The sequence below is a fragment of the Falco cherrug genome, chromosome 4 (genome assembly GCF_023634085.1).
Source record: "Falco cherrug isolate bFalChe1 chromosome 4, bFalChe1.pri, whole genome shotgun sequence".
Taxonomy (NCBI): Eukaryota; Metazoa; Chordata; class Aves; order Falconiformes; family Falconidae; genus Falco; species Falco cherrug.
Genome location: NC_073700.1, coordinates 45,623,713 through 45,639,754, shown reverse-complemented (window position 1 = coordinate 45,639,754; position 16,042 = coordinate 45,623,713). Strand labels below are relative to the sequence as shown.

Here is a 16,042-nt window from a genome sequence, read left to right as displayed (position 1 = left end):
TGTGATTTGTGTCTCACCTTGAGACTCCTTTTCTCTAGAGAAGCATCCCTTGGAAGTACGGCTCTAGGGAGAGCATGGCTGAAACCTGTTACTGTCTCTTAAATATTAAGGCAAAGATCAATGGAGAGTAATAGTTTTAGGAAGCCACCTACACAAACTCACCTTGCTCAGCCAGATCAAACATCTATTTTATCAAAAACAACCTAGACTAAACAGAAGGCTACTTGGAGATTTGGCTTTCTCTGCATTGCAGGAAATAAGGAGACAAAAAAATATATTAAAAGCTAAGATTAACATGATGCTAAACCCACCAAATATAGGCAAGGAAATAATACTCCTTTTTTATAAGGACTGGCACAAACGCTGGGGTCAGTTTTTCCTCCCAGCTCTAAATTGGGCTATTTATGCCTCCTCCTTTCTCATCTTCCCCAAACTAGCACCCATACCCAATGGTGCAAAAAGAATACTCAGTGTATCTTCACAATCTTTCTTTACCTGCTTAGGGCTGAGGACAGCTCTGTGTCCTCAGTAGCCTTTGACATTATCAGCCTCTCTCTATTCCTCTAAGCTTTGCCTTGCACAACTGCCCTCCCCAAATACTTACGATCATTCTTTTAAGTGCATCAGTGTAGCAATATATTGACAATTACGAACTCTTAGGCATTAACTTTAACTCGTTAAACATACTATTGACTCACACAGTTCAACCAGGTCTCCCTAACAAAAACCTCTCGCCAGCTGTGCTAACTACACTCGGAGAGCCTGCAAAAGGGAACATTGTGGCCTCTCCCTACACAAGTTACATCCTCCACAGTTCTGTCCCTGCCACCATCCTAAACCTACAAGCCATGCCCATAACACAAACAAATTCCAAATCACACTACATCCAGCCAGGGCTTCCACCATTCCCTACTTTATATATCGTCAAATACAACTTTTCTAAACTTGCTCTCCAGCTTACATGGGAATGCCATCTTTCTAATCACTTCAATCACTTTTACAGCTCCTCATCTATTTTTAAAGCTCCACAGTTGAGACCTTGATGACAGATACAACAACTTAAGGAAGTAAACCCTTGTTTACTCCAGAACTACTCTTTTACCTTTACAACCCCTGTGCCAGCTACTCCTTAAACTCTTTGCATCATTTTACAGCTCCACTTAGGCATGGGACACGACCCAAATATCACGTAATTTAACCTCCCTTCAGAGTCATCCTTTAAAGGCTTGCCACTACCACTTCACCTATAGAAAGCACAGAAAACCAGTTTTATCACAAGGCAGAAATTAAAGTGTTCTTTTCTGTACTCTACCATTACCCCAACCCAGGCTGGGGGAGGGAAGAGGACAAGGTGCAAGCTACATCACAGACAATGGCTCACTTTAAAGTGCAAAAATATTTTTCTAAATCTGAGTTGAGAATTCACCTTTTGTAGTACTCAGGGCTAGGGAGTCATGATGATCCTAATATTACAAGGATCAATAATGACTGGAAGATGGCCACAGCTCATGCTTATAGAACAAAGGACACTAAACGCATTTTGGGGCAAACTGTTTCTTTATGACACTACCAGTTAAATTTGTTTGAGCTATTACATCTACTCAGAAATGTGTAAATGCAAGAAAGACTTCAGAATAACATGTATTTCTGAGGTCAAAGTGAACTTCATAAAATGACTCCAAGTAACTTACGGAAACTGTCATTAAATAGCTTTATGGTAGAAGTTACATTGGTTTCAGAGCAGAAACAAGTCTAACAAGCAACAAAAATGAATCATAGAAAAAGTTCTATCCACCAGTCAATCTTTAAATCAAGAAGTGCTATGAAAAGCACAGTGTAATTCATGTGTAAGTTATTGGGATAGATAATGAAGGAACAGTAATATTCTATGCTTAACAGTGAGGTTAGAACTTTATGCTGCTTTCAAATCTTAACAGCTGCGAGTCTTCCTTGCTGATGCAATTTTCCAACTCCTGTGGGCTCTAGAAGCTCTGCTTGCCAGAAAAATGAATTGCAGTGTATAAACAAGGAAGGTATTTGGATGCTATCATTCAGGTATTTGCAAGAACTCTATTTCACACATTGCAAAAATATTTCTCAAAGAGTTAAGGAGATATGAAAATGAAGGCTCACTCAGATGTGGAAAAAGCCAACTTTATATCCACCATTAACTGATATCTATAACGAAAATCAGAACAGACAGACTAATCCCATCTTTTTAACTGCAAAAGAAAACAACCAGAATCTCCTAACTGAAAGCAAAATTAAGAGGCATCATTCTGAACACCATGCACTTTTTTGTCCCCCCTAAATAAACATGACAGCCTGCAGGTTCTGATGTTTTACTAAACTGTATACAAGCCTTCGCTAGAAAAACCTGTTAAAAAAAATGTTTCCAGACTAGTACGCATTTTGTCCTACAACATGCTGAGTATTTTCCAACTTCTAATGGAGATAGATTTCTGACACCTTACGAGCACAAACAAGTAGATATTTCTAGAAAAAATAACGTTATTTAACTTAAAGCAGACAATGTTAGCTCCAGAGAAGTAGTTAAGGCCACCGAACAGTATCAACCCAGCCCTAGTACTGAAAGGGTCTGCAGACACAGCCTACAAAATAATTCTGCTCAGAATGTCCTGTTTGATGTGGAAGAGCACTAAGCAGACACCTAAACAATTATATGGACAGTTAATTGAACTGAAGAAAGCCAACCTGACTAGACAGACATTTTACTAAATTAAAATTGTGATTTACATAGAGAAATGATGTCTTTTAGAAGTTGTTTGTCAACTATTTTGAAGTTACTTTTGCATTTTCTTCAAAACGTTGCTCCAGGAAAAACTCCTCTGTTAATGTATTTTCCTTGTTAACTTTAATAAGGATAATCTTTTGTGGCAGGCAATGCACTTAACCAGGCACCTTGTATGGAAACACTAATAGAGTTAACGGTTAACTAACACTTAGCTGTTAGTCTTTCCAAAAATACAGTGAAAGGTCTCAACCAGTGTGTAACCTGAGTCACCTTTTCTTAATTAAGTTGATTAAAGGGACACTCAGCTGCTAGGTTCTGATATATACAGTATGTATTAAGTGGCCATTACTTTTGGCTGACAGCACCATATTTTGCCTCTATTACCATTTTATCAACGCTACAAAAACCAGCTACTGGCACAAGCAACAAGCAGGCTTTGACCCTTTATTTAATGGAATAGCAACAGAGCACTGATGCCTCTCATGTTTTGTCCAGTCTCAAATACACACCATAGAAGCTACTAAAATTAACCACCCTCCCTTCCCCTTTTTAAGAAAACTGTACATCTCTACACATTACACAGTTTAAGATAAGCATTTGTGTTTGTTATTACACGTATTACACTTTGGAAATTGGCAGCCAAGTGACAGATGCCACTGGCAGATCCTTCATGATGTGCCTCGAGGAACCTGCCCTGTTCCCTCACCAAGCGAGACCTATTCCACACCCACACGGACCACAGCCAGCTCTCTCTCGAGCCAACAGCACTTACCATTTAGACCAATTTCTGACTCATTTTTAACCCCTGTGCCTTGCAGACGCTTGGCTCACCCACCAGCCTAGGTACAAGGTGGTTGCTCCAGCCCAGCCCACCGGGCAGGACTTCTGGCTGTGCCTCAGCAGAGGACACACTGCACACAACCACCCTGCTCAGCATCACCATAGTCCTCAGCATCCTCCCGAGGCACCTGGGAAGACTAAATCACAGATCCCTCTCCCCAGAACACTCCATCCTCCCTGCCAACCCAAGACGACGTTAAGCCTTTACTTAAGATTCTTTACAAATATTTTCTTGAGGCGCACCAGAGCGCAACAGATCTGTCCCACAGCCCACCAGAGAAGCTCGCACAGCCTAACCCCGAAGGCATGCAGGCCACTGGGGACACACACACTGTGCACGAGCAGAAGGTCCAACATGAAGGAACTTGACAGCACCAGACCTACCATCTTCGCAGGGAAGGGCCAGGCCAGCAAAGAAAGGACATGGGACCACGTCACTCTGCCTGGGTTGCATATTGCTATGGTCACTGCTTCCAGGCTAATTGCAGAAGCACTGCCAAGTCAAAGGACACCTGGGGAGAAAACTCACCATGGTGCGACTTAGAAGGGACCTTCAGGAATGGTCTAAGCAACAGTGGGTGACGGGGAGCTGTTGCCTAGAAGGAAACACCACGATCCAAACTGATAGTGCAAGCACTAGCGCTTCCTTCACTCCGAAGTACATCTAAACAGGCACTCTAAAAAACGTAATTGGAAGGAACATCTCAAAAGTATTTAAGATGTATTTAATTTGATTAGCTAATATTAGGAGAACAGTAGATTTAAATCCTTTCCAAGCTGACAAAAGATTTCAAGCTCCTGCTGAGGAACATGCCTACTAAACCCACCAGAAAGCTTGAGTATGGTACTTGCTCCAAACCAAAGAAAAACTACCAACTGCAGTACGGTTCAGTATCTCTACTCAAATGTTTGAGAAATTTTCTGTTTGCACAGATAATACAACAATCCAGTGATTGAACAAAAAGTGAATCATGTGTACATGAGTACACTTCAGTTCCCACCAGCTTCAGCTGAAACAAGGGTAATGCTGATTTTTTTTTCCCAAATGTTAACAGCTTTTACTATTAGCCAGGCAGAATTAAGTACTGCAATATATTGACGTTCTTAATTTGTTTTACAAAAATACTTTTACAATAGAAGAAACTGAAAGGCTTGCTGGTTAGGAGGAAAAAAAAAGAAAACTATACCCTAGCACTCATCTATAACACTGTGTGTCATTTTTCAAGTGCAAAGGAATGCAAGCCATCCTGCACTCTGTCCACAAAACCATGGTTATCCATTACATCTACTTCAATTTAATTGCTATCTCTGCTAAAGAAAAGGTCCTGCTCCTTTCCTTCAACTGCCATTTCTCTCCTGAGCTCTATTCCTTCTGCAGCCGCAGGATGAGTTGTATCAGCCCCTTGGCTCACCACAAGCTCACCATGGACCACCTTCCCACAGATGACAGCACAGCTCCAACTGAACGCCGTGTCACTGCCCCTGCAGACCCCAAAGGCAGGGGACAGGAACATATGCCAGGGATAGGGGGACCGGGGAGGGAACAGGGGGCCCATTTTCCAAGGTAATTAAGACACTTCACAGCTTACTAACCAAAGATCTGGGATACATTTAAATACACCAAGGTGAAAAGCAATAATCAGACCATGGTTTTCTTTGCTTTGTCTTAACTATCGGAAAAAGAAAATTTTAGTTTTCTCATGCAACTACTGTCAGCACTCCTTCGCCACCTGTTCAAGACATAGCTTTGAAGATATTTTTTCTCCCAGATTTGGTCCGTCTTCTGTCTGAAGAGCTATCCATTTCATGCCACCATCACACATCTTCCCCCTTTTAGCCCTACAGTACCTCCTTGCCCTATGCCCATTAATAATGTTAATGCTCCATTATCCATCTTCAAAACAATATAGACAAACAGCTGCTCACTACGACGAGTCAGGGCTACAGAACAAACTAAAAAAATAATCAACATCTCCTTACCTTCTGTGCTTTATCCTTCTGAAATACAAAGACAGGTGGAGCAATGGCAGGTTTTTCTGTAAAAAGAGAAATCATTTGTGTTTTTTTCGAACCACATTCATTATTGACCAATATGAAAATGTTATTTTCTACGTTGCTTTTCCTGACAATGAATCCCTGAAGCAGTTAAATCTCAGTTACACAAATTGTTTCCACCAGTTCCTGGTAACATGTAATCATAAGGACTTGATCTTCAAAAAGAAAAATGAGCATTTTAAGAAGAACTATACAACCAATATCTGAAAACTATTTGTCTTTTCCCTCCAGATCCATTTCAAATCAGCACTTTTTCCACACTTAGGTACGTAAGGAGGAAAAGGCCCTTTGCTGCAGTAGTTTACTTTTTGAACACAGGCAAGTTTTACAGACAAAGGCTTTCCCTTCCCCATAGTAATGCACTAATGCAAAGGGAGTTTTGCTGTACATACCCACATACCCCCTTTCTAAAGGTTGCTTAACTCTGACAGTTCATTATAGTTTTATTTCATTGTCATTGAAACCTTTAGAAAGGTCCTACACCTTCAGCATTTGCAGGTCTGCAGTTTAAGCCAAATATCCCATGCATATTATTACAGAGACACCATTCTTTTCTGCATAATTTAAGAGCATGTCTGCTTTATACTTGAAGTTCTGATTCAAATATTAGCAGGACACCATTTTCTCAATGAGCTTATCAACATTGAGTCTTCAAGAACAGAAGAAATTTCTAGAATGAGTGTATGTTTTCCGTTGTCCTTTATGACCTCAGAACTACCTCAAATGTCCTTAATGACAAAAAACCCCACGTACCACGCGGTGTGTGATAAATCAGAAATGAACTTCCCTGAGAGTTTAACAAACCGATACACCGTCAGCATTATATTTGAGGAGAAAACGCACATACTCTACGCAGTCTGCAACCCTCCTGTGTTTGTAGGGTTAAGGATGAGCCCAGTGTTTATGTCTGTCTTCAACAGGGGTATTCAGGGAGAGCTGTATTTTGGCTGATTCCTTTGCAGAAGTTCTACCTTTGCAATTATAAACGAGACTAGACATTTAAGAAAATTAAAACTTTCAGAACTTGAAAGTCTACCAAAAATAAATACAAAGCCATCAAGAAGAATTACCTCATGCCTAAAAAAAGACAGTATCACAAAGTCCTCCATAAATCTGCTACAGCATCAGTAACACACTTGGGTCAGCATGGAAGGAAAAAGGGTGAGATTGGCCATTCAGGAACTGCTAGCGACGAGATCAGTTTAGCTGAAAAAGTGAAACTTTACCTGACAAACACAAAAATTATGAAAATTATTCCAAGAACTCTGCATTTATTTCTGAGGGTAGAAAAGTCTCTTTTACTCTTTCGTGGGTCTAACTCAGAGGGATAACCCAGCAAAAACACTGCAAAACTGATTTTGCAAGACCGGCGTAACTTGTTCTACAAAAGGTAAAATTAATCCTGAACTAAAGCTCCTTGCTCCAGCATTTCACTTGCTCTTCTCCCCTTTACTTTCTCAGTTCTTCTGTCCATCAAACACTGCAGAACCTTACAAATGCTTATCCATGAAAGCAGTGCAGACAACCTATTTAAAAAATGAGAAATAGCCTACTAATGAAGATCGCCAACAAATACTTAACTGCTATACCTGTCCCCAAAAAACAGTTTGTTGGAGCAAAGCCAGGGATCCCTCTGGATTCCCTTGGCCACACTAACCTGCCTGTGAGAGGCTCCACAACATCCAAGCTTTTAACACTTCACTTCAAAGGGATGTTCGTTTCTTTACGCCAGGTTTGGTATACTTTAGAGTCATTAACACTCTAATTACAGCAACAAGCAGCGTGCATTCTACCAACTGCTTTTATCCAAGACTGACAAGCCAGTCGATAAAATGCCGTATTAGTGTCCTTCCCTTTTGGAGATCTGCTCCAAAGCAGGACTCATGTAACACAATGTACCAGACTCCTGCACCATATCCCACAGTTACCAAGGAGGACTGAACAGAAAAGAACTATTTTTCTATTCAGTGCTTAATAAAGGATTGAAGTACCGAGAGAGAAGAAAGCAGACAATTTAAAAAAGCAGATCCAACAAGGCAAAGTGCAGAGAAAACATGGGATGGCTGGAGGAAGACTAGAATGGGGAGACAGAAAAGTTGATGCAAAGGAACAGGACAAAATAGGAAATGGAGTCTGGTGATGGAAAACTGAGTCCTCAGGAAAAGAAGAACTGGGATGCCAGGAACAGCAAAAAGCTCACAGAAAAAAAATATTGGATAGAAGAACAAAAGAAGGAAAGTGACTGAAAAATCCAATATTTAAGATTGTATCTGGCTAGAGCAAATGAAATTGGGAAAAGCTAATAAACTGCAACCAGTCCTGTTAGTTAAGGTGGGAAAAATAATACTCGTACAACAGGTGAGAGTTTCTATCCACTGAAGAAACAGTCCTGCAGTACTCACGATCGAGGAACCACACCATCACTCTTGCTGGCTGAGAGACCAGCTGACATGATGGCACGCGGCAGGAATGACCGCCAGCCAGCAGGCACTCTGTGCCATGAACTGCTCCGGTGCTTGGTCTAGCCCGGGTTTTTGCAGGGGAACACTTGTTCACCATGTCCTTTCTAAGGTCTTCAACAAGACCACAATGCTGGAAATATTTCCCTAGTTCTCGCCCAAGGCGAGAAGGGACCCCTAGATTGTGTGATCTGCGTATTTTTCTGAGCCTTATTGTTTTGAGGAAACATTTTCAAAGGCATCAATTATTGATTACTGATAAAAGCAGGCGTATTGCTGCTCTCAATCATTACCTGACTTGGTAAAGAACTCCAATGCAGAATTTCCCATTCAAATGACTGGCCCCATCTTTCAATTCTGATTCCTACTTACATTTTTTGAACACATTTATGTACCAAATAAAGAGCTCTCTAGTATTTAATGTTTTTTCTATGAAAGCACTTACACAAACCAAGCTTTCCTGTCAACTAAGGAACTACAACAGGTTTTATTTTTGTAAAACAGAAGTGCACGTTATGTAGTTGTTGGGGGATTTTCCCACATGGTGACCATGGCAGCTTATTAAGTGCTACTCTAAAATGAGAATTACACAATCATTAGTGCTAGCCAACATCAGAGATGTATGGTCACATTCTTACTTGGTGAGCATGCTTCCACTCCACCAGCACGTCTGAAGGATGACCTACAGCAAAATGGATCTGTTGGGTCCACAGAATTGTCATCAAGTCAAAGGAAAAATGAAGCAGGGTAAAGGAAAGAGAAAAAAAACCAACCTTCAAACTTCAGGTACAATACCGTAAGAGAACACAAGACCTTCTCCTTTACCTAAGAGATGAACAGACAGCACGTAGTTCTTAAAATTGTGAAAGACTGGGTTTCTCTCCAGAGAAGCAGACAGAAACAAGGCAAAACAAGGAGCTGGAGATGCAGAAATGTCAGTTTTCTAACCAAGTCAGTCTTGGTAAAGGTGTGTCAGGAAAGCCCAAGCACGTAAGAAGGAAAGCAGACGTTCAGTAATTACTGCCACAGAGACAGTAAGTCCCCAATCTGAAGATCTGGAACCAGTACAAACCACTTGGTTTCTTCTGAATGGTGGTAGGCTGTCAAACCAGTCTGAGAAAATGACTGAATCCACAGAACTTCCTGCAGCCTATTCATAAGATTCAGACATTTCAGCTTGCATGAATAATTAGAAAAGCCTCAAGAGCTGGCTTTCACAGGCTAGATTCCTTTAGCATATTTCAGCCAAGTCATTAACTATCAATATATGTTCTATGCGCTGTCAGAAAGACATATGTACCACCAAACCTACTCCGCTTGCTTTGCGAGCCTCGGAAACCAAAACCCAGGAACAGAAAATTCTATCCCAATGGCTCAGGCAGAGGTATCATCAAGTCGTATATACTGTTTATTTAATGTGAGATTTTTAACTCTGATACATGACCGTTTGTAGCTGTACCAAACTCTGATGTCAACCATGTTTCCTGCAACTATTTTTTTTTTTACCTCGCCACCCATTCATACCAATGCAACCACAGCAGCTGGCAGCACCTCTAGCCACCACAAGAGCTATTTTCACAACACAAAATTTTAAACCCTCACTGCAGCCCAAAACAACCCAGTACTGACAAATCCAAGAGGTATTTTGAGTATACAGATGCAAAAACCTTTTTGAATCCACACTTAAAGGCCACTAAGTGACAACACAAGGTGCAACTGTACAAAATGGGGGAACGACACCAACCACCACTCTATATGCAAAGTGCGTTTCTATGTATAGTTACCGGACTCACGGAGTAAATCCCATGGCAAAACAGTGACAGAGGCCAAAAATGCATTCTTCTCCTCTGCCACTGAGACCACAGTGTTGTAACAGCCCCAGGTAATTCCAGCTGGAAGGGGCCACAGGGGTCTCTGCTCTAACCTCCATCTCCAGGTAAGGTGAGCTATGAAGTCAGACCAGCTTGTTCAGGTTATCCAGTCTGGTCCTAACTTTCAATGATGGGGGCTGAGCACCCTCCCAGAGTAATCTCTTCTGCTGCTTGACAGTCCTTAAGGTGAAAAGAACCTAAAACCAAAGCCAAAACATACCCTTTCCCTATAACCAGTCTGAACACCTGTTTCACCTGTCACCTTTTGTCCTTCCAACATAGGCTCTGCCTTTTTAATAACCACCTCACAGGTCCTGAAAAGCTCTTAAAGTGCCTCTCTGAAGCCTTCTCTTCCCTCAGTTGAAGGAGCCCAGTTCTTTCAGCCTCTTCTCACAGGTCATGCAACCCAGATCACCAACCATCAACTCAAATTAATCTTCAGATTTCAGAAGGAACCCAATCCCCACGTCACGAAACCAACTCTCAAGTCCTCACCAGACCTGCTGCAACCAGGTTATTATGGCAGGATTTTTTTTTGTTTAAGCTAATAATTACACTGTTTCAAACATTTTCTTCTTAAATTTACTCCAAATTACCTTTAGCCGTGCATTAGTGCCTGACTACACAGGAATTTACATGAGAGGCAGAAGAAAAACACTGAGAAACCTCCAGGCAAGCAAGTCCTTTGCTTGGATCTGAAGATGCAATCTTCAACACTGGAAGCATACAAGTTGAGAACAACTGCTCTGACTTTAATTCATTATAATATACCACCTGAGAGAAAAAAAGTAGATCATACTAGCGAACAATGAAAGAGTGTTAAAAAGGGGAACAGCAATTAGGCTCTTAACTCACCATAAATATTCAGAGTGGTAGTTTCTTGCCTGTGAAAGGCTTATCTGAGGGTCAAGAAAAAATTTAAGTTCAAAGCTAATTTTAATTATGCTTAGTCAAAGAGCTCAGGCCACAAATTTTTTCACCTTAATACTATTCAAGTTATAAAGAGCAGAATAATCACGCTTTAAAAAACATATTAAAAGTAGTAAGGGCAATTTATGGCATTATAGAATTCTAAAGATGTCAATAAGACTCTTTTCTCTTCCAATAGCTATGAATGGACCGAGAGCAATGAGCAAGCCACCACACCAAGAGCTGATCTCCAGAAACATCCCACAAGCAAAGTCAAATCGTACATCAAGTCAGAAAGTACAAGAAACACTACTGCATCATTTATAGCCAGACTTCACAAGTGATGTCATGGTGACTATAGCTGACATCAGAAAAAAAAAAAAAAACCACTTCAGCCTTATTTCCAAAGCTATGATGTTGCTTTTTATGAAGCAAAATATCTGATGTTCTCATTCACCTTCAAACTCTCATTTAATTTTTTTTTTGTCTCCTCCAGACAGTAGGCACGGGAAGGTAGAATGCCTCTTACATATTTAAGATGGCATCAAAATTCTATACACTATATTTAAAACAGAAACCTTTTGTGTTTGCAGAGCACGTGTTATTTCATTTCCCAAGCCCTTGTGGCGTTAGTAGAACAAAGTTACCCTTTGCATTAGCTAATTTCGCTATTTCAGCTCTGATACTTCACACAAAGCAAACTCTGCAAGTCAGAAATGGGAGAAAGTTTATTTGCATATGACAGGAAGAAAACCATGAGGCAGCCCAACTACTTTGCAATGAAGATAAAACATTAAAAACTAAAAAATTGTTAACAAAAATTGAAGTCTTTGGACTGGTCTATCTTGTAAATGAAATAGTACTTTATGGAGTTTGGGTGTGAATTATTAGGACATCCCCCAAAACAATCAAACTAAATCACTCAGCTTAACTTTGCGTCCACTGTTTATCTGAAGTAAATCACCAAGGGGGGATAAAAAAAATAAATATCTGTTTACAGGGTCTACAAACACCAGGACCAGTGATGCCTGCCAGCTTCTCCCCTCAAAACAACAACAGACCTTCCTCTCTCCAAAAGCTACATCAGCAAGCAGAATTACATAGTCGGGGCAGGGGGGTGGGGGGGAACAACCAGAAAAAACCAACCAACCAGAAACGGCACAGCAGCAATGTCAGTATCATACAGGTCTGGCAAAGGAATGATGCCTTTCCTCAGATAATCGGCTTTGATTCTCTCATCTTCCGTATGTTTAAGGTAGTTACACACCGTAAACTTGTTATGATCATGAACTGTGCACTCAGCAATTTCACCAAGCAAAATTAGTCGTTTGGTGAATAAAGAGTTTGCCAACACAGGTGGTGCAGGCACACCCTGAAAGGGGAACGCGATGTTTTAGCCCCGAGAAAAACTTGCACTTTCTCCATGACTGACAAGTGATAAAGTAATTCATTCCCAACACAAAGAGATCCTGTCATCCAAACAGCAGCTTCAACAGCAAGTTACATACAAACAAATTACCAGTTGTGCATTAACAGCAAGTTAATGAGAAAAACATTCAGTTTATATAACTCTGTGCCTGACAGGAAGTTGTCCAGTTCTCCACGGTACTTCACATGCGTGAAGAGTCAGTTTTAAGATGCAACTCAGCTAAAATACCAACAAAAACCATCATACCAAAGACTTCAGAGTTTCTAATACCATTCAATAACTCCTTTATACTACAGTAACAGTAACTACTGTGCTCACCATTCCCAAATCCTGGTTTTCCCTATTATCAAACGCCTCACAATGCCAGTCCCCAAAGCCTTTATCACGTCGCTAAATCTTTGTGATAGATGAGCAAACTTCACACAGCCCGGGAGAAGTTACTCTCTCCTCCTTTTCATTAGCTCCACACTTATCAGGTCATCTGCTCTCATGATGAGGGGCAATGCCAAAACCAGGACTTGTTCCTAGGAAATGTCACAGTACAAACTTCTTTGGAAAGTGGCACTTGGACCACCTCATCCTTCACCCCCCTTCTCTGCAGCAGAGGACCCCCTTAATCCAACAACCTTCTTCTGCCAAGATACAGCTTGCCATCAAACCACTACAAAGAGGTAGGTGTACAGTTTCACCAACTCACTAGAGAAAACAAGACAAGTGAATGGAAAAAATTCAAGGAACGATGAGAATGAAGAAAGTGAAGTACCTGTGAGAATATCAGAGGGAATGTTTGTAGCTTTGAAGAAATTAATCACAAAAAGATCACCCATTACAATAGAAGGCTTAAAGGATGTGGGAAGAATGGTTAAGGGGAGGCAGTACTGACACCTCAGTCATGGTTTTAAGACAGACAAAGGACTAAGAGAGACATCAGAATCTAGAAGGTAAAGAGAACTAACACGCTGCCAGAAAAGGCAAAACCAGTGACTGAACAGAAACAAGAAGGGGTGACAGGGTAGAAGTGACAGGTTAAGAGAGCTTTGCATTAGCAAGACGAAAGGACACAAGCAGAACCGAACTGGGCTAGAAGGTTTGTAACAGTAATCAAACGGGTAAGAGCCTAAGTGAGTTTCACTTGCACAAGCAGATGAGGAAAGCTATGGTTCAAACACGCTAAGCAAAAGCAACCGGCAAGAAAAATTGAAACCTCTTTCTAGGTACTTGTGTCTACTAGGTGTCAAAGAATAATTAGCTTCACACCTCACAATGAAGTATGACTGAGACAGCACTGCTGTACAGATCCATCAAGATTAAGGAATATTAACAGCTTTGTTTTAGCCACACCTGGTTTGTGAACATGAACATGTAACTAATAGATATGAAGCAGAAGATCAAGGAATTATCACTTCATACATTCCAATGAAAATACCTGGGCATAAGGGAATATAACGTTCACCTACAGGCTGGGAAAATAAAATAGACCGATATGTTTGAGGAGAGAACAATCAGTCACCTGAGAACATCATTGCCGTGTCAGAGACAGCAAAGGCAGCAAGTAGAAAGAATACTGAATCCACTGACTTGCGGCAGCAGGATGCCAATTCCAGAAAGCGCGTGTATTTATTTGCACAGGTATACAAAGAACAGACACCTCAAAAATGCAAACAGAGGGGAAAAAAAACTAACACCAGGCAATGCAGCCAATGATATTATAATGAGCAGAAGAGACAATAGTTCAGAAGCAAGCTGATCTTGCTTAATCTCACAAAAGATTAGATCACATTCTCAGTGCAAGAAGAAACAGAACAGTAAAGGATGAAGACGACAGTTCTGGAAGGAGGTGCAAGCACAAACTAAAGATGTTAGCAGGTGGGGGAAGTCACTGGAGTCAGGAAAGGGTCTGAAGGAAATTAAAAAAAGAGAGAGAAAGGAAAATCAGATTAAAAAGTAAGGGTGACACCACACTTTCCCCCGACCCACCCCAGATGGTCTACATAATACTGGAGAAATGCCACGCTAGGGTAGAAGCAAACACTGGCAACTTGGGAATTCACTGTTGAGCTCAAATGTTTCGCTAGAACAGAGAAGTAAAGCAAGGGGCTTGCATGACTTACAGCGAGACAGCTGTTTCCAACTTCTGATTCTAAAAGAACACAGCAAACAATCAAAATTTAAGGTCATTATAATGACAGTATGCAAATACAGTCATTAAATTTCTTGGAGTCATTATGCATTTGAGTATTCACTATCATCCTCAAGACCATTTATCATGCTGCTTTGGGCACTGACAGCTCATCTTGAGTTTGGGAGCCAACAGCCCAAGACACGCTGCATCACAAGACCTGTCAAATAACTAAAGTGTAATTATGTGATTAGCTGCTTATAGAAATCACCTTCAAAACCTACACCTACGATAGATATTTGCTTCCTGTTGTTAAACGTTAATATTGGAACTGTAATTGCTACTAGTACAGAGTTCAAACGTGAGAAAGTCTTGAAAGAAGGGGCCTCACACTTTGATTCGCTTCCTTCTGGGCATCCCCCCCCCTTCGTTAGGAAGGAAAACGATGAGGAGCAGAGACAGCTGGGGCGCCCTTGGTTTTGCTGGGACTTTGTGGCACGTTACTCACTCCCAAAGGCAAACTGTTGACGCCTGTTGTCACTTGACACATCCAAACACAACATCCAAACCCTGCGGCGGTGCAGCCCATGTCTTCCTAACCCTCTTCAGAGAGCAAGAAAACCACTATTTCTTTACTTCAGAGGCTTTCGGCTTCAAAAAAAACCACATATGGTTATTATTTTACTTCATCTAGTTTTCCAGAACCGCCTCTGTTACTCCCCTCACTCGAGGAAGGCTTAACACAAGAGGAAGTTAAGGAAAGATTCGCAACAGTCCCAAAGCTGCGGACAACGACCCCAAAAAGCAACCGGACGAGAAGGGGCACAAAGCGGCTGAGGCGCCCCCGGGGCCCCTTCCCCAGCGCCGGGGAACCGGCCGCGCTGCAGCCCCCAGCCGCCGCCCCGGGAGCCGCCCCCGCCCGGCAGGAGGCACCTGCCAGCGCGGCCCCGGGCCGCCACCGCCGCCCCCCACCTCGGCAGCAACGCGGCCGCCCGCCCCGCAGCCGGGCCCGCCGGGCGGAACGGGACCGGCGAGGAGCGCGGTGGCCCAGCCCAGCGCTCCCTTTGTCCGGCCGCTCGCCCCAGAGGGGCCGGGGCACGGAGAGGCCGCGGGGAGGGGGCGCTTCCGAGGGCGGGCCGGCGCTCGGGCGCGCCCCCGAGAGCGGACCGCAGGGCCGGCCCGGGCCCGGAGCCCAAAGCGCGGCGGCGCGGAGCCAGGCCGGGCCCAACCGGGCCGGCGGCGAAACCGCGGCCGGCACTGCTGCGCACCGCCAGCGCCCGCCTACCTTCGTTCGCTAGGTCCGCCATTTTACTTCCTCAATCACGCCCACAATGCATCGCGCGGGCAGACAGCTTCCACTTACGGCGGGCCCGGCCGGGCAGCGCGTGCGCCGGGGGACGGCCGCGCCGTGCGGCACTGCGCGTGCGCGGGTGGTTTGTCTGGGCAGCGGGCGCGGCGCGGGGGCGGGGCGCGGCGCGGGGGCGGGGCGCGGCCCGGCTGGGGCGGCAGGGGCCTGCCCAGATGTGGCGGTGGGACCAGATGTGGTGGTGGGCCCGAGGCGCCTGGGGCCGGCCCAGATGTGGCGGTGGGCCTGAGGCGCCTGGA

The 16,042-nt window shown here is 43.0% G+C and overlaps 1 protein-coding gene across 2 annotated transcripts in view; it reads right to left on the bottom strand.

Moving 5' to 3' along the window:
• RANBP3 (RAN binding protein 3) overlaps window positions 1-15,840 on the bottom strand; it is a 48,842-nt gene extending 33,002 nt beyond the window's left edge. Inside the window, exons 1-2 of one of the 2 annotated variants that reach the window (XM_055708084.1) lie at window positions 15,723-15,840; window positions 5,576-5,631 (exon numbers count right to left, since the gene is read on the bottom strand). In XM_055708084.1, the coding sequence (XP_055564059.1) occupies window positions 5,576-5,631; window positions 15,723-15,744 (78 nt within the window). In that variant the 5' untranslated portion in view covers window positions 15,745-15,840. The remainder of the gene's footprint in view (window positions 1-5,575; window positions 5,632-15,722) is intronic. The other variant, XM_055708085.1, reaches the window with a different exon arrangement.
• Window positions 15,841-16,042: the final 202 nt, after the last annotated feature.